The 19,853-nt window shown below is 36.0% G+C and overlaps 1 protein-coding gene across 8 annotated transcripts in view; it reads right to left on the bottom strand.

Moving 5' to 3' along the window:
- Nucleotides 1-5,530: 5,530 nt before the first annotated feature.
- The window catches only part of Pcnx1 (pecanex 1), a 147,729-nt gene continuing 133,406 nt past the window's right edge, over nt 5,531-19,853 (bottom strand). For all 8 annotated transcript variants that reach the window (XM_078050438.1, XM_078050440.1, XM_078050441.1 and 5 more), the window contains 6 exons: nt 18,982-19,212; nt 17,827-18,101; nt 15,554-15,759; nt 12,230-12,672; nt 11,705-11,845; nt 5,531-11,505 (listed from right to left, as the gene is read on the bottom strand). In XM_078050438.1, coding sequence (XP_077906564.1) covers nt 11,365-11,505; nt 11,705-11,845; nt 12,230-12,672; nt 15,554-15,759; nt 17,827-18,101; nt 18,982-19,212 — 1,437 coding nt within the window. In that variant the 3' untranslated portion in view covers nt 5,531-11,364. The remainder of the gene's footprint in view (nt 11,506-11,704; nt 11,846-12,229; nt 12,673-15,553; nt 15,760-17,826; nt 18,102-18,981; nt 19,213-19,853) is intronic.

Genomic DNA, 19,853 nt, shown 5'->3' with positions numbered 1-19,853 from the left:
AAATTACCAAATACTTGGAAATCAACCATTAGACAATGTGTCAAAGAAATCATAAAAAAATACAACTTACCAAAACCTGTCTGACCCAGCTAAAGCTCATCCTTACAACTTATAGCCTTCAAATGCATTCAACAGAAAAGAACAGACCCAAAACAAAAGAAATATACATCTCAAGAAATTAGAAAAACAGTAAACAAGAACATAAATATAGAATTGAATAAAATAAAATAGAAATGATAAATTGGCTAACCAAAGTTTATTTCTTTGATAAGACAATTTCTTGCTGAGCCTACTCAAGGAAGAGAAGGCAAAAGTCATCAGTATAAAGAATGAAAAGGGAGACATCCCTACAGATATTGTGGACAATGCAAATGTGAAAGGATATTATGAGTTACTGTATACCAATAATTTTCAAAATGAAAATGAGACATATTGCTATAAGACTGACTCATGGTATTGTCTGCAGATGCCTAGGGGTGCCTAAGACCCTCTTAAGTAATGAGTGAGGTCAAATACTATGAGGTTAAATACTATGAACACATCATCTGCCTTTTTATTAAGTCATTTGCATTTGCAATGATCGTGCAAAACAGTGGTAAATGGCTTGTGCTTTAGCAGGAATCAGGGAAATTACATCAAACTATACTATGGGTAGAGTATCCCTCATCCAAAATGCTCAGGATGAGTGTTTGAGATCATGGATTTTTTCTTTTTAAAAAAATTTTGGAATATCTGCATAGGATTTTCAGGTTGAGCATCCCTAGTCCCAATACTCTGTTGAACAACCATGGGGATTTCAGATTTTCAGCTTAGAGATGTCCAACCTAAAGTAGCTATGATATTCTTTATCACCATGCACTCACAGGGATGAAAATCAGTTTCACTTCAGAATGTACTTGATGAGGCCTGGTAAGGTGATGCACACCTATAATGCCAGGCAGGATTGCAAATTTGTGGCTCGTCTCAGCAATGTAGAAAGATTGTGCCTCAAAATAAAAAAAAAAAGGGCTGGGGCTATAGCTCACAGGTAGAGCATCCCTGGGTTCAATCCTCAGTCCCCCCCCCAAAAAAAGTCCTGATGAATTGGTAAAATAATTTTATTAAATCTTTATTAAATGTCTAATCTTGCCTTTGTTGCCATTTCTAAAAATCCATTTGTGTATAAAAAAGAGGGGAGCTGGGCATGCCCATGCCTGTAGTCCCAGCCTCTTGGGCATCTGAGGCAGGAGGACCACTTCAGCCCAATAATTCCAGGTCTTTTTTTTTCCCCCCCTTTTGCTGTACTGGGGATCAAACCCATCCCATGTCTCATGCCTGGTAGGCAAGAGCTCCACCACAGAGGACACAGATATAAAGCCCCAGTAGAGTACTGGGTGTGCTGGTGCACTCCTATAATCCCAGGGACTTGGGGGACTGAGGCAGGGAGATCACAATTTCGAAGTCAGCTACCTGGTAGATCAAAAAGTTGAAGGTAAACACAAGATCCATAGTGACGTGCCTTCAACTTGGTGTGTTTATACTTCAACTAGGAATTGTGCATCACTTTGGCATTCTTTTCTTCTGTATCAACTTTCAGAGGCTCAGTCCATGGTGGTCTGACTCCATAGCTCTGGGCCAGAGGGGAGGCAGAACATCATGGTGGAAAAGTATGGTGGAGAAAGTGGCTTAAGACACAGCAACCAGGAAGCAGAGGGCACCAAGTTAATTATTTTTGAACTAAAAATGTTAACACATGAGCTGGATCCTTAGCATCAGATAAAAATAAATAAATAGACTGAGGGTCAGCGGTAGAGCTCATGTGTGGGGCCCTAGGTCTATCCTCAGCACCACATAAATAAACAAAAGTATCTATCTACAACCAAAATAAAATATTTTAAATAAATAAATAATAAAGGTATAAAAATTTTTTAAAAATGTTAAGACATAATGAGTTCATTATGGATTAACTTACTTAGAAATAACAGGATCTTTAAATTTCTTAGTTTAATTTCTAATGTAATAAACAACAGTAAGTATAAATGAATGCTCTTTGAGGGTCCTCAGTAACTTTTTTTTAAGCAAAAAGGAATTCTGACACCAAAAAGGACCAGAACTGCAGCCCTAGAAAAACTCAACTCACTGACTTAAAAAAAAAAGAAAAAGAAAAAGAAAAGAAATAGAAAATGTAAAAAGTTCTTAAAGAAACTGAATCTAGGGCTGGGGTTGTGGCTCAGTGGTAGAGCACTTGCCTAGCATGGGCGAGACCCTGGGTTCAATCCCCAAAACCACATAAAAATAAATAAATAAATAAATATTTTTTTAAAAAAGAAACTGAATCTATAATAAAGACTTCTGAAGGTAATTCCAGGTTCCTTTTCATTGGTGAATTTCCCTCCCCCAATTATTCAAGGAAGTAAATAATTTACACGGAAATACCTAAGTATGCTGAGACATAAGGCAGCCCTCGATGAAAATAAGGCAAATGTTGGAACTTATGTCCACTTTGGTTTCTGTTGACTTTCTGTTCTGGGTCTGCCTCTGATGCATTCTAAAAGAAAACCTCATTTCTTAGGTGGCCTGTGTTTTAAAAACAATACTCAGAGTCCTGGGAAGCTATGCACAGATATATTTTGGATATTGTGGTCAAACTACTTTGTGTGCACTGTGTGGCAACCATACACAAAGCAATGGGGAACTCTATTCAGGGATGTGTTCCAATCCATCAGAATCAATCATGGTATCTATTTCTCTTGCCAGTGACAACTTCAGAAAATCAGGACAAGGCCAAATTTAAGGATCCTGCATATGTCAAATCTTATATTAAGATGCAAAGATAAATGTGCTAAGGCTTCCAGGAAATGATCCCTCTCAAGGCAGATAACAGGAAGTTGTTTCTCCCTTTCTGGAAAATGATATGTATAGAATGAAGCCCAGAACGACAGACAGCTGATTCTTGCCAGAAAGGAGGCTAGCACATACGAGGGTGGTATTGAGAGAAGCAGATATACAGAGTTAGAATAATCAAGTACACCAAAACTGAAAGCCTCATTTACCTTTCATTTTATAGTAGGTTCATATCCTGTTTCAGCAACTTTGAATTGGGTTTTCACTTTCTTGCAAATGTAAACATCACAAGTAAATTAAGCATAGAACTCATTAAAGAAATAGTTTCATATTGCAAATGTACAGGAGTCATTCCCACGTTTATACGCTAGACAAATCTGCATTTTGTTTAAAGAAAGGTTCACCTTAGACATTTGTACTACACTGTAGAATTACCACAGTGACATTTGTGGCATATTGTATAATTTTGTATTTAAGGTAGAAGCAAGTAACACCCAGGAATTCATCCTCATGATATGTCAGGTGAACTTTATTCCTTCTAGCTTGGCTTCACTGAATCAATTATCAGGGAAACATGGCTGAGGTGTAAGAAAAGAGGTAGAACCCTTTACAATAGGTATACGTTTTAGAACAAAGTTGTCATACAACCCTGCAGTGACAGTCAGTTCTAGCTCTCTGCAAGAATGTTGTGATTCCATAAAACATATAAACAGTACTAAGAACATTATACTACAAGACTTTACCTGATTAAAGCAGCTTGGGTATCTGCTTCAAGGTAAGACTGAAGATCACAGGCTTGGGTTGTGGCTCAGTGGTAGAGCGCTTGTTTAGCATGTGCGAAACCTTGGGTTAGATCCTCAGTACCACATAAGAATAAATAAATAAAATAAAGGTATTGTGTCCAACTATGACTAAAAGAAATAAATATTAGAAAAAAAAGTACTGGAGATCTGGAGTATTATATGGGCCAGTTATTTATATATCTATCCATACAATGTTCTTGAAGAAAAAAGGAATCCTGGAGAGTTTACTGGGCACTGAAACCGAGTAGTTTCTTAGGTCTTCCAGACAAGACAGATTTATCTCTAGCCATCAATACTTATGTCTATTTTAAAGCAATCTAGGTATCCTCTTGTACCAAATTATATGTACATTTTTCTGAAGTATGCAGCTTACTTATATTTAGTTCCCTTTATTAGTTCTTCTTAGTTATACATTGACACTAGAATTCATTTTGATAAAATTATACAAGCATAAAATATATCTTATTCTAATTAGGGACCCATTCTTGTGGGTGAGTACAATGGTGAGATTCACTTGGGTATTTCCACATGTACACAGAAAAATGTTAGATTTATTCTGTCTTTAGTTACCTTTTTTTTTTAAAAAAAAAATTTTTTAGTTGTAGATGGGCACAATACCTTTATTTTATTTTTTATGTGAGCTGTGGATTAAACCCCAAGCCTCACACATGCAAGGCAAGTGTTATACCACTGAGCCACAATCCCTAGTTGACTTTATTTTTTTTTGGTACCACAGATTGAACTCAGGGGCACACGACCACTGAGTGACACCTCCAGCCCATCTTTATTTAGAGACAAGGTCTGAGTTGCTTAGTGCCTCACTTTTGCTAAGCTGACTTTGAACTCATAATCCTCCTGCCTCAGCCTCCCGAGCCACTGGAATTACAGGCGTGCGCCACCATACCCTGCCCTAATTGCCTTTAAATTTTTTTTAACTTTTACTTTTTAGTTGTAATTGGACACAACACCTTCATTTTATTTATTTATTTATTTATTTTTATGTGGTGCTGAGGACTGAGCCGCACACGTGCGAGGAGAGCACTCTACCGCTGAGCCACAACCCTAGCCCCCCTAATTGCCTTTTTGATAAGAACATATGAAGAAGAACATTTAGTGTAAATGCTGACCATTTAACCAGGCAGCCATACTCAGTTGTGTCCTCAATCACAAGGAGCTGTTTTTCCCCACTCAGGGGAAAAGGCACTTACATGGTGAGAGTCACTGAATCTTTTCTTTGAAGATGTGTTTCACTTAACCAGCATGTTTCCTGTCACTAAAGAGAAACACTGTCCTTTAAACTAAATAATGCAATGTTTCCAGTTATGCCACTGTGATGAAGAGGGGAGACAGCAGAAGGGTTGGAACTTTACTGCAGTCAGCGCTAATTTGTATCCTGCTGGTCCAATTACTAGGTAATATCTTTATGCATTAAAGGCTTAATAAGTAACTTAATCAAGAAAGTATGTCTAGTCTCACTGTTGGTTTGTATCTTCTTTAAGTGTTATATGCAGAGTCACTGGGTGAGTACACACTTGTACACTAAAAAGCTGGCACCTGCCTTTGATGACCATAATTCAGATGTTCCTTCCTTTTCCCAGAATGTAATTTAGTAAGTAACTAACATGTTTTTGCCATCCTACATGTTCCATCAAATAATGTATCATTAACATGTAACATTCAGATCAATTCAGAAGATGTAAAGTACCACCTTTCAAACAAGAGTAGTAAAGGAGATCCTCTTTTAACCTGGATATGTATTCTGATCTACTGAGCTGAACTGCGTGGTTTAGGCCAAAGCTTCTGTTTAAAATGATTACTTCAGAACCAAGTATATGTTTTAAAAATACATCATATAGAACATAACACATTCTAATTTTTCTTAATTTGACAAAAATGGACAGAAGGCAAAATGAAAAAAAGTTTATTTCCTGTATTTTATCCACTGTCAATACTGTATTTTGATGCAACATATTTGCCAAAAAAACCTCTTAGCTTTTATTTTCCATTTTAAACAACTACAGTATTTACAAGTTTTTTGGAATAACACTCAGACACACACACACACTCACAGACACACGCAAGTACGTATATCCTTACCTCTGGTTTATACTGAATGCTGGTAAAGGCAATGAATACTTTCCAGAGCCCATGATCAGAAAAGGGAAACCCATTTTTCTTCCTCATATCTACTCTCCTGGATAGCTTTTAATATTTCTCCTTTCATTTCCTCATGCAGAGCTCATTGCCAGACTTGTACAGGGTTAACGTAACTGATTTTTACAATTTAATTTTACTTAAACTATAAGCTTTTAAAAAGCATAAGCAGATATGACCCCACCCATTTTCATCATTTTGGTTGTATAATCAAGCTTCATATATAAAAAAATCTTGTTCAACTACAAGTACACTAAACCCGAGAGTCATCTGGAGCAGCCATCTCATTCTCTGTCAGCTCTCTGTTCTGACTTCCAGAGCATCACCTCATCTCTGTAGGCAACACCCAGGAATTCATCCTCATCACATGTCACATGACCTTTGCTGCTTCTAGCTTGGCTCCACTGAATCATAAAAGGTCAGGTACAGAGCTGAGGCATAAGAAAATGGTAAGACCCTATATAATAGGTATAAGTCTTAGGACAAAGTTGTCATGTGACCTTGCAGTGACAATCAGCTCTAGTTTCTCCAGAGTGTTGATTCCACAAAATGGCAGGTAATGAAATTCAGCTCACAAATGAGTTAAATACCCTAATTCAGAAATAATATGTGGCATATAGGCAATAAAGAGAAATTCTTACACACATAATTCTTGATAGATGACTGGTGAAGTGATTCATAGCAGAAAATATACCTCTGTTTCAAGCAAAATTAATACTCTATTCATACTCTAACAGATCTATTTTATAATAATTCCTTTCTAATTACAGCTCTTACCTAAACATTTAATAAGATTAAAAGAAGTCCTGGGTGTTTATCAACTAATCTATTCTTAAGAGAAATGAAGAAAAAAGGGGCTAGTTTTTAAATATTTAAAAAACCCTACACATATTCAGTGTAATATTAAAATTTATGCTACGTACATGGTAGTATCTAATTTTCCTTTTTCTCTTGATCAATAAAATTCAGTGTCCACATAAATTTGAAAAAGAAAATTCAAAGTCCACTAACAGGTTCTAGGTACCTTGATTGACATTATTCTTTCTACTCATCTTAAGAGTTAAAGGAAAACTGTCTAAAATTAAAAGGGATATTTTATGCCTTATTTGGTATGTAGCATATCAAAAGAAAAAAAATTAACTGGGTCTGTGTCCGAAGTAATTTTATATGATTATTTTACACTATAATGTAAAAGAAAATGAGAATGAATACAGAGGAATTTAAAAAACAACTAAGAGGCTAGGTGTGGTGGCGCACACATATAATCCCAGCGGCTTGGGCGGCAGATGCAGGAGGATCGTGAGTTCAAAGCCAGCCTCAGCAATACAGAGAAACTAAGAAACTCAGTGATACCCTGTCTCTAATAAAATACAAAATAGGGCTAGGGATGTGGCTCAGTGACTGAGTGCTCCTGAGTTCAATCCCTGGTACTCCCCCCCGCCCCGGCAAAAAAACCTAAGAAATATCAGAAAGGGATTAATTTATATTCATAAAAAATAATTAAAACAAAAATAAAATTAAAAAACAGTCTGGGGTGCTGAGAATATACTTTAGTTGGTAGAGTGCTTGCCTTGCATGCACAAGGCCCTGGGTTCCATCCCCAGCACTGCAAAAAAATAAATAAATAAATAGCCTGGGAAGCAGTTTATGTTTTGTAGCTAGTAAACATAAAGTCAAAAAAATTTTGGGACTGGGGATGTGGCTCAAGCTGTAGCGTGCTCGCCTGGCATGCGTGCGGACTGGGTTCGATCCTCAGCACCACATACAAACAAAGATGTTGTGTCCGCCAATAACTAAAAAATAAATATTAAAATTAAAAAAAAATCTTACATAAATTTACTACTATTTTTTCCTCAAGTCACATATTTGTTTAGGACTAAGAATGCTTTAAAGTTAGCTTAAATTAAAAGACAATTTTAGATACTGGACAAAGTCTTAGGTTTGAAAACACCCAGTTCTAGATGAACAGCTCAATATAGCAGATGAGCTTCTAAGCATAAGTGGAGGATGCTGTTTAAAGCAAAGTGGGATTTAGTTAGGCTGAGAACCCTCACTTAGATGTGAAGCTGTGATTTATATTTTGATAGGAGATTGAAAAATAAACTAATCCAGAAGGAATAATACATTTTTTAATAAGCTACAGTTTCCTATATGAAAACTTGTATTATCCTTGGCTGACATTTGGTGCCCAAGAATTTTCCATATATCCTTCATAATAGAAATATTATCTGATATCTTTTGTTTCAAGATTAGAAATGTTTCAGATATCATTGAAATATTTTTCAAAATACTTCAAATCGAATGGAATGTAATCCTCCAGTAATACAGGCCCAAAGAAGGCAAAACACTAAATTAAAAAAGTCTGCTCACTAATTTCCTAAAAGATAATCTCATCTTAAAAATACACAGATAGCCAGCCTCATGAGGACTCTCCCAAACTCCATAAATATCAACATCTTATGTTAACCTAGATTCTTGGTAAAATTAAAACTCTTTAGCAAAAAAAGTCAACATTTAAAGTTTTATCAAATATTGAAAATGGTATAAAGATCTCACACCAAGGTATAATGTGGAAGGTAAACTAAAGCTTAATTTGTAGTAATACAAATGTTTTTTGTCACTAAATAAGAGGAAAAAAAACTTAAAAAGACAACAACTTACAACTCATTCCAGTATTATACTTTCAAAAGGGAGATAAAAATCAATCAAACAAACAAACAAACAAAAAAACCAAAGACTTCAATCATGCAATTCTACTCTAAGGAAATTAAAAAAAAAAACACTAGTATTTTAATCACATCTCTTTGCTTTCAAATTATGAAACTCTGAAAGTTTTGGTGATAACGAATTAAAAACACTAATGTATGTTTAAGCCCTGTACATTAATGAAAAAGGTTAAGCAGAGAATTTAAACCAATAGCTCACTATTGTCTGGAAGAAGAGGGGACAGGACTAAGACATTTATAGTCAATTTATTATATAGAAATATATACTTTCATTAATTTAGATCAGATTATTAAGACACAAGTCTTTCTTCAATTTTTACTATTTCCCCTGAAGTAATTAGAAAAGTGTTATGATTTTTAAAAGACTTTATCAATTTTAGATTTAAAATATAAGAACATGGCTTCTCTTAGGGCTCCTTATATATAAATTTAGTAAAGAGTTATAACAAAATCCAACTTGTTTCAAGAAAAATGTCCACCAACTGCTATCCCAAATTAAGACTCAATATATGTTTCATACAAAATCCAGTTTTGCATTTGAAATCTAAATTTTCAGAGTATCTAATGTATCAATGAGGGGAGGGGTGGTGGTGAACAGTGATGGCTAGGAATAAAAAGAATTCTAGCCCTTCTGATGGAATCATCTGAAATTGAGATTATTTTGTTCCTCTTTGCGTGGAAAATGGATTATCTTCCATCTAAGACTGAAAAGTCCACTTGTCTATCTAGGCAATGATCATGAATAAATCATATTAATTTTAGAAAGGGAGCAAGCAGGAGGGAGCATAATCCATTTGAGAAGATTTAAAAATTAGATATATCATATATTCAGTTTCAGAAAAAAACAATAATGAACTTATGCTATACCACAGATTTGCCAAAATGAGGCAAATATAAAACATAATGACACTATCAGGAAAATATACATTTTCAATGGTCAATTTAGAAGGGTTCAGTAAATAAACTTCAGTAAATCATTTGACAAATATTTTTAGACAATAACATTTGCAAAGTATGAAGTCTATGGAAATGTTAACACAAGGCACATTGGGTTCTGAATGGCCAGAGATTTTAAAATTACAAAAAAGGAAAATAAGAAGTTTTGAGTGGAAATGTCAAGATTCTTTATATCAGCTATTAGTTTTCATTTCCTCTACTGCAATGTTATGTTACACTGTGGTATCAACACAATAGAACTAGTAGGAAAAACAGTTCTCTTTTGTCATCTTATCAAAAGATACTATAAACCTGTGCGGTCCAACACAACAGCCACCAGGCACATAGCTACTGAGTATGTGAAATATGGTCAGTGCATGCCACAGGTTGAAATGCTAACAGCCTGGGCATACTGAATTAAATAAAATGTACCAAAGTTAATTTTACTTTTTTTTTTTAAACTGTCTATTCCCAATGGGTAGAAAGATGGCTGCTCCCAAATGCTCAGAGTAGATGTACAATTTTCTTTGGAGTTTCAAATTGAAGGGAATTTTTAATTTAAAAAACATTGAAAGTTGCAAATTAAATCTAAGTTGCAGTCCCACTTAGCCCAATTGTAAATCTGAGTTATATATTTCCCTGAATACATATTTTAAAAAGCGATATAATTTATCAGACAACATATGAATTAAGTCAATTTCACAGTTATAAATATTTCAAATTACAAGCATATAATATAAGTTACAGGAAATAAAATTCAAGTAATAGAAAAAGAAGAGGGGGAAATTAAAAGCAAAGTTATTAAAGAGGGATACAACAATAAGAACTGCACCATTTGGATAATTTTGTTTGAAAAAAAATTTTACTTGAGAAACTGAACTTCACGTGAATAACTTCAAGAGCTAGGGACTCTTAAAAGAAAAGGCAATCAGTTCTTTCTTTGAATTCCTGGACATTCATCTTCTTCTTTGAAAAGCAAAAGCATTTTCTTCCCAGAACTGACCTGGGCAAAGCATGCCCTGAGCAGGGAGGCAGGTGAGCACATACTTCAAGGGCCTCATCCAAGATGTGGACACAGTAGCTGGCAGTAGTGTTCACATGACCGATCCACTGACCACTAGCTCCAGGAAGTGTCAAGATGAAGCTATATGTATCTTGAGATTTTGTATTCATCTTAGAGAACACATCCAACATACTGGCATGAAGTATACAGACTATCAACAGAAAAATGAGCAGCACAGTTCCTGCCAACTATGTTTATCAGGAAAGGAAGGGTTAATCCCAAAGGCAATTTAAATAATGGTATTTTATTTTATATATATAAATAAATGTTCTGAGAAATCTCAGAATTTAGTGCATTGTTGTAAAAAATTAGTGCAGTTTTCTTTCATTAAAGTTTTTAGCGCTCGAGGAATAAGAAGATAAATCTATGTCTGTTCATCGTCTCTCTCAATGTACATTTAATTTTTATACTGCTAAGTGTCAAACTGAATGCTTCCACAAGGGTCTTTTGTGAAAATCAAGGTCAATGGATTTTGTGTTTCATAACAACACATGGCAATTCTTTTTGGCAAAGAAATTAGAAAAATATGAAATCATAGTTTAGAAATTAAGAGTTTGTTGATTTAAAGCATAGGCAATGCATAGGAAAAACTTTTTAAAGATGTATTTTAACAGAACTTTATCCTCCATGCAAAATGTTTTCTTGTGGTTAACTTAAAAAAAATATTTCAGCTTTATTTGGGAATGGAGACAATGACAAGAGCCAGGGTGAAGCCCCGGGGAGGTGCTGAACCATGCCACTATTCACCAGTCTCTCCCATACAGGATCAAAGTGATTCTGTGGGCATCTTCTGGAAGCTCCTCTTTTTCCAAGGTTTTGGAAGTGAGAGGGAAAAGAAATTTGGCTACAAAACACAAGCTCAAACTTCAGCCCCAAGTTCTAGTACCCCAGTTTCAATCACAGTCACGTATTTATCATCAATCTGGACCAGAAGCACTGCCTTGTCGATGTGGGATCTCGTACCTGGGTCTCTGCTGCAAGGCGCCCATCTGTGAATCACCTAAAGACTCAGAACAAAAGAAACAGTCAGTGGTGGAGTTGCTGAATGTACTCACCTACTCTTTCCTTTGAGAGCAGAGAGAACATTTTGTTGAGAATCAAGCTCAAAGACATAAGCCAACCCAAACCATGCATACAAGTCGCACTACAAAAAAAAAAAAAAATGCTGGAGAACCAGGCATCTTCAAAAGAAGACTTACATGGCCTTCCATGCCCTCCTGAGGACTCCAGTCTTTCCAGCTGTTTCTCCCAGCTTTTAATCGAATTCCCTCATCAGGCCACTGTAGCTCTTTCCTTTTTGACAGGTTGATGCCTTCCAGAATTTGGGTGGGATCCACAATCTGTATTTTAAATAAACAAGGATCATTTACAATTCATTTCCTCTTGATGAAAAATACTCCAATTGCAAATAAAATTTCTTTCAGGGGACTCTATATATTTCAAGTTCTCTGCTCATTACAATGGAAAAAATTTCTAAAAAACCACATCCCCAATTCTTTTCAGCCTACTGCAGTGGCTGGATCAACGCTGAATGGGGGAACAAATATTGCAACTGCTTGATATCCATTTTTAAGTTGGTAGAAACTTTTTTTCAACATTCAAAAGTGCTTTAATCTTCTGACTAAATACTCTAGAAGATATACTTTTATGAAAGTTCTTCACTCAACAAATAAGACATAAAAACAAAAAGAGCAACAGAAAGGAAGACCTCTGGGATTACTCACTTGGACTCTGTAAATCACTTCCCCCTTCTTGGCATTCAAATTATTTGCAGGACTTAAGGTGTTGCCTGGCTGGGCATCCGTGGCACTGCTCTGACTTCCCTCTGTCCCAAGAAAGCCCACGAGAGTGTGGTGTTTGCAGGCAGGGATGCTTTGGCTGGAGCTGCTTGAAGAAGGAAGGCCATGCTGTACACAAGCCATCCCACTCTGACCGGAGGGCTCCATCTGGTTCACCATAGAAAGGCGGGACTGGATGGATGATGGCAAGTTTCGAAGAGATATCTGGCTGGTGGAAGAGCGCCGACAAGGCACAAATCCTGTGGTGGACATCCTGAGAGATGAATGCCGGCTGCTGTAGCAGTAGGAAGACTGGCTGGCTACAGAGGCCCGAGCAGGGGACTGTCTGACAAGGCTCGACTGCACAGAGTGAGCACTGTGGCTAGTGCCTGCGGGAACAACAAGGACAACCCTCACACTGGAAGTGTAAGAAGTAATACAAGGTGCTTTCATGCTGCAGTTTCCAAGATTTTCTCCCTCATTACTTGGTAAATTTACTTGGTAAAAACTTTTTAGTTACCAGAAAGAGAGACATAAATAACTTACAGCAAATGTCAAAGTTGGGATAAATCCTAAACTATCTTTCACAGAAATATTTCTTAAGAATATTTCCTTAATATATCAGAAATGAAATATTTCACAGAAACAAGACAGTCAGAAATATATATATATATATATATATATATATATATATATATATATATATATATATATATATATAAAACTGCATAATCTCACTTGTATGTATAAGTGGAATCTAAAAAAGTCAAACTCAGAAACAGAACAGAATAGTTGTTGCCAGGGGAAGGGAGAGAAGAAATGGGGAGATGCTGGTCAAAGAGTACAAAGTTTCAGTTAAACAGTTTTAGTAGATCTGGAGATGTGCACAGCATGGTGACGACAGTTAGTAATAATGTGCTGTATGCTTGAAAATTGCTGAATGAGCACATCTAAAATGTTCTTACCACAAAAAAATGGTTAGTATGAGGTGATGGGTATGTTAACTAGCTTGATTCAATCATTTCACAAATGTATTCACATATCAAAGCATCACTTATGTACCACTAATATATATAATCTTTTTGGTGATTAGAAAAAGACAAATGCTTATGAAGGACCTGGCATGTGGCAAGCTCTATAGATACTATTTCTCCAAGTATATTAATGTCCTTTCTTCTATTCCAACAAGCAACTGCCTCTAGAGAGAAGTGAATCCTACCCTGATTAAGGGATTACCACTGAATACAAATTATCAGTGACAGTGAATAGCAGGCTTTTCCATATCCTTTCTCAAGTGGCTTGACATGGTTCTTCAGACTTGTCTTTTTCCTGATTCATAAGAGTAATGTGAAGAGTATTAGGAAATAATCATTAGTTATACTCAAAACTTAGCTATGGGTACTTTATACCTGAAAATAAAAAGAGCTAATAATCAATGTTAAAAGTAAAAGGCACATTTAAAGAAGCACATTAAAAGTTTCTAATTTTCGGGGCTGGGGTTGTGGCTCAGTGGTAGAGCACTTGCCTGACGCATGTGAGGCCCTGGGTTCGATCCTCAGTACCACATAAAAACAAATAAATAAAATATAGGTTAAAAAAGTTTCTAGTTTTCACTTTTGAGGGAAAAAAGAACAGGGACTGAACTCAAGGGCATTTGACCACTAAGCCATATCCCCAATCCTATTTTGTTGATTATATATATACTGAAGAGTCTTAATTCTAATCCAATTATATTTTTTTAAAAAAAATATAGTAAAAGTTTTAAAACTTTATCTGATCCATGCAAAGCAGCAGGAGGAAAGGACAGCGCTGACTCAACTGCCCAGGTACATGGAAACAACAGAAGCCTGATTCCTTGTGCACACCAGGTAGATGGCAGGGCTCCTGTCAAAGGTGACTTAGTAAAAGTGAACATTCATGGTCTTGGGCTAGGGAAATTTTTCTTACACAGGATACAAAAAGTAATAATTATAAGGGGAAAGATTAGTGGATCACTCTACACTAAAATTAAAAACTTCTTATATTAAGTGAAGTAAATTAAACTCAGAAGTCAAGGGTTATATATCTTTCCTCATATGTGGAAGCTAGAGAGGGAAAAAAAGGGTTGAAAGGTGGGGGATCTCATGAAAATAGATGAGAAACCAGTAGAGTCGAGGACCAAGAGGAAGGTACAGGGGAGGTACTGAGGAACTTAATCTACCACAATTATATCGTTCATATATGTGCATGAGCAAATATGTAAAAATGAATCCCACTATTATGTGTAATTATGATGCACCAATGAAAAAGAAAAAACAAAATAAATAAAATTAAAACTTTCTTTTTTCTTTTTGGTACTAGGGGATCCCCATCCCTTTTTATTTTTAATTCAGAGACAGGGTCTTGCTAAGTTGCTTAAGGCTTCTCTACGATGCTGGAGTTAGATCTGAACTCACGATCCTCCTGCCTCAGCATCCTGAGCTACTGGGATTTACAGGTGTGTGCCATCGCACCAAGCACAAGCCACTCGTCATAAGAAGAAAATGAAAAGCCAAGGGAAGAGATATTTCTGCAGTACAGAAAATTAATGAGAGTTCAAATACAGAGTATACAAATATAGAATAACAAGATAATCAGGCAGAAAAATAAGAAAAAGAAATAACAGATCATTTAAAAATTCCCAATTTTGGATATTAGAGCAATGCAAATTAAAACAATAAAATCAAAGACCACCCCGCCCCACCTTTGCAAATAGGGAGCAGAGAGGAAAACTGATGATGATATGCAAGGCGGGGAGGATGATGACTCAATGACTTGGCATTGCTTCACAACTGCTGAGTATACCAACCAGTGAGAAAGTTTTCTGGAAAGACTTTTGGCATTAGGTATCAAGAATCTTTCTCAAAAGTTCTGTCCTAGTGATTTCATTTTTAAAATATCCTGCCTAAGAAAATAGTGATTATAAAGCTTTATGTACAAAGAGTATTACAGAAAAAAAAGTTGCTGTTCAATAGATGTTAAATAAAATATTATATTAGTCTTTAAAATGGCACTTTAAAGAATCTTTGATACCATTAATAAAATGTTTATATCAAATAAAGTAAATATATATTTATATGTCAATATTTTACATATATAAATTATTAATATAAACCTGGGCTAATGTACAGTTGAGTGTCAAGCAATAGATCTACTGATCTATTTCCAAGTAGATAATTCCTCTTTCTACACACATTAACTGGCCCCCGTGGCTAAAAAGTTCATATTACACAAAAACTTTCCTCATATTACCTAGAGTTGGAGGGTAAGATGTAGCAGGTGGATGAAGTCCAGTTCCTGATCCCTGCCCGGGATTTCCAGAGCTTCCTTGGGACATATTGCTGTGGGGATCATTGGCAGTTGTTGCATTGTTACCCACACAGGAAGTCCCACCTCCAGTATCAGAATCTTCAATATTGCCACCACTGTTACATCCGGCTCCACAACCTTTCCTTAGTCTAGGATAAAAAAATACCAGAGTTGGAAGCATTATCCCAAGATTACTTCAAAATATAAATTCATTATTATTTGTCCAGGTATATTCTGAGCCTTCAAAGTCTTTTTTTGTTTTTTGTTTTTTTTTTTTGACATTACTGGGTACTGAAACCAGGGTCTTATGCATGCTAGAAAAGCTCTGCACTACTAAGCTACACCCCCAGCTCTGTTTATTTTATTTTGAGACAGGGTCTCACTAAGTGCCCAGGCTCACCTGGAACTTGGGTTGCTTCTACCTCAGTTTCCAGAGTGACTGCCTTTACAGCGTGCATCATCTTGTCTGACCCACCTTTAAAAGTCTATGATGTAAGCAATAATAGGAATAAAAATCTGTTTTCTAAGAGTGGCTTAAGTACTCTATCCCTCTTCTGCTCAATGCCTCAAATCTTTCCAGTCTTCTTCATTTTTATATCCTTTATCATCTTTGCTAACCATAATGAAGAACTGTATAAGACACAGTTGCACCATTAAGATCATAACTAGAATCGGGCACAGTAGTGCATGCTGTAATCCCAGCGGCTCAGGAGTTCAAAGCCAGCCTCAGCAACAGCAAGGCACTAAGCAACTCAGAGAGACCCTGTCTCTAAATAAATTACAAAATAGGGCTGAGAATATGGTTTAGTGGTCAAGTGTCCCCTGAATTCAATCCTTGGTACCAAAAAAAAAAAAAAAAAAAAAAGGATCTTAGCTAGAAACAACTTTTTTTTTGGGGGGGGGGGTACCAGGGATTGATCTCAGGGCACTTGACCACTAAGATGCATCCCCAGCCCTATTTTGTATTTTATTTAGAAACAGGGTCTCACTGAGTTGCTTAGCCCCTTGCTTCTGCTGAGAATGGCTTTGAACTCGGGATACTCCTGCCTCAGCTTCCTGAGCTGCTGGGATAACAGGTATTCACCACCACACCTAGCTGGAAACAGAACTCTTGGCAATGTCTGTTCACTGATCCCTGAAGTGTGCAACCCCTGAAAACCCGCTACTGTAGCATACTTCAAGAAAGATGCTGTAACCATTTTTCCTTTTTTTGTTTTGTTTTGTTTTAATGTTTAAATGTCATGGTTGGCCATGATTGTCTCTTATTGGCAGTGAAAGTTCTGCATTCCCAGAAAGCTCTCAGTCTTGGGTAGATCAGAACAGCTGGTGACACTGTCTCTGTGGTATTGCTCTTAGGGGGAAAGAGCTTAACTTCTTCAAGGTTAATTCCAGCACAACAGGCAATTTTTAAAGAGAAAATTTCTTTGAACACTATCCTGGATTTCTATGTTCCGTCTTCTGTTTGGACAGGGACCAATGTTAAAATGGCAGAACTTTGCTCTTTGAGCACTGGGTACTTCCTGGAAAATTTTTAAAAATTCATTTAAGAGTTTCCTGATCTAACCACAAGATTCTGTTTTCCTTAAACTCTAATATTAAGAATATGAACAACTGTTGAGAAACTGAAAACAATGTTCTGCAGCATATCTTTACCATCCACCAAACTATGATGCACCTATACCGTATAGTATAATTTACTACTCAAAGGGCAGAGAGAAAATTCACATGCACCCTTGAGCACACTAGAAAACTGAGATTCCGGCAATGACTGGATTGTTAAAAAAGCAGCAGAGTTTCTGCATCGCATGACCATAGTTTCAACTTGTAAAGAGTGCTCCCTCTACTGCTAGAATAGAGTGATAACAAAGCAATCAACTTGCAAGTTTCTTCAGTGTTTTCTTTTAATTAGTCCTGTTTACTGTCTGATTAGTGGCAACATATGGCAAAAGAATTAAAAAAAAATTAAAGGATCATTCAAGGTTCAAACATTAGATCAGCGATTCTTAACCAGTTATATATCAGATTTATCTAATAAGATTTTGAAGATAAAAGTGCTGAGATCTACTTCCTAAAGTTTACATATAATAGAATTACATTGTGCCAGGGCATCTACATTTTTTTTTTCCTACAAACTTCCCAAGTAAAGCAAATGCACATTGTCTAGATAATGAGGGTCAGGATATACCACCACAGAAAAATACAACCCCATGGCTTACCTATGCCAGGTTGACACTATGAAGTTTCTGATATTTCCCAAGCTGATAGGTCCCCCAAGAATTTCTTTAAGCTGTTCATGGCTATCAGAGTAAGAAGTTGTCAGGGGTGAGACAAAGATTGGGTAGCCAATAGGTTGGTCACAAGATGAGTTTATCATGTTTCGTAGAGCTTGCTTTGCATTCTGGATGCTACCTCTCTCTGGGTTACGATTGCGCAGAAAAACAAGCTCCTGCTGTTGCCCAGCCCAAAGACCTCGGACACACTCCTTGTTCACCTGGAAACCAGAACATGTGGATCAAGTTAGGGGCCAAGAATATGATTTAGACAAACAGCAGAAATGGGAGGGATACAAAAGACAGAATGCCAACCTACTATGAAAAGTCTGAAACAAACACGAGTAGATCACATTTGAATAGAAATTAACCAGTTTTCCTTTGTTATTAATAGGACTGTTAATAAAAAGCACCTACAGAGCACTTTTTCTGTCTCACAGATGTTATCAAATAAAATGTTCATTTAGTTTCTTTTTAATTGGTGAAAGACTGAATTTAGTGAACATAAAATGTATCTTTGATAGAAATGAAAGGTAACACACATTTCAAGTTGAAAGGGTGTTCATGATATTTGGGTATTGATTAAATGATAGATAAAAATTAATCATTCCAAACTACCAAAATGTCAGAAAGTAAGGCTCCTCCTATAGCCCTGAGATGTCTAAACACACACACACACACACACGGAAAAAGAGTGAACCATTTACAGTTAGCTTCTAATCACTATTTAGCTATACAATAATTTTGTAATCTAGGAACTGAAATTAACAATATGGTGCAGACTAATTAAGAGATGCTGCCCAGATTGATATATAAAAGATAAAAAGACCTGCTGTATAATGAATATAAGACTATCAACACTGAAATAGGAAAAATTCTAAGGCTTTATAATGCAAAAGAAAAATTTTAGGACAGAGAAAGTTACTGACAAGAAAAGTTAAATTAAGTGCTCATAAATAGTAAGTGCTAACACAGTATGCCAAATTTATATATACATATATATAAAAATCCCACTCTCATCTTAAAAGTTGGGTTCAAGTTATCCATTTGCGGGTTTTTTGTTTTTTTTTTTTTAAATTCAATCAATGACTCGAAACTTACTTTAATGACCCTAAAGCTTAGGTAGCGCCTATTGAGCATGATGATTTTATATTCATTGGTGCCATCATCCATGACATGCCGCAAAGCAAGCAAGGAGGGAGAGTTGGCAAGAACTGCACTCCGCCATGCAGGATCCCCTTCATGGGCTATCACGAGGTTCTTTTCATGAGACACAATGGCTTCATAGAGCACAGTAGGGTCATCATACTCATCTGGAGAAGTGAAATGATCCTAAGCACACAGAAATACAAAACACAGTTCTTAGAAAATGACTTCCAAGATGAATTATATAATCACTAAGTGAAAATTCTTATAAACTGGGTTAATACAAATATTTTTTATAAAACAATATTATTAGGGATAAATTATAAACTCTTAATTATAACCAGGTAAAGAATTAGTTCATTACTGCTATACTGCTTTATTGTTAATTCCTCAATCCAACGCTTTCTTCTACATCTAAATATAATTTCTAATCTTTATATATCATCTTTTTCTCTTTTAAGTTGCTTTTTCATACTTCAGTAATATATATTGTTTTCCAACAGGATTGTTTCACTGCTGTTATCAGTTAAAGGAAGATCTAGAAGAGGTCTCTATATCATGTTCTTTTTAAAACTAGGTACTCTTCACATAAAGCAACATCCCTGGATAGTTCTAATATCCCATTTTATCTTGTCCCTCTGTAGTTAAGATACAGCTTAAAGATCTGAGCTTTGTGCACAGATTAAGTGTTCTGGTCCTAGAGAAGCTAGTAGCTTCTTGGTCTTAATAACTACACATTCACTTGGTAAGTATTCAATATCTATCCTGTGCAAGATTCTGTGGCAGGCAGCATAAATGAAACACAAAAGTATATGAAATGCATCTCC

This window comes from Ictidomys tridecemlineatus, chromosome 5, assembly GCF_052094955.1.
Source record: "Ictidomys tridecemlineatus isolate mIctTri1 chromosome 5, mIctTri1.hap1, whole genome shotgun sequence".
NCBI classification, from domain to species: Eukaryota; Metazoa; Chordata; class Mammalia; order Rodentia; family Sciuridae; genus Ictidomys; species Ictidomys tridecemlineatus.
This window is presented reverse-complemented; position numbering and strand designations above follow the sequence as displayed.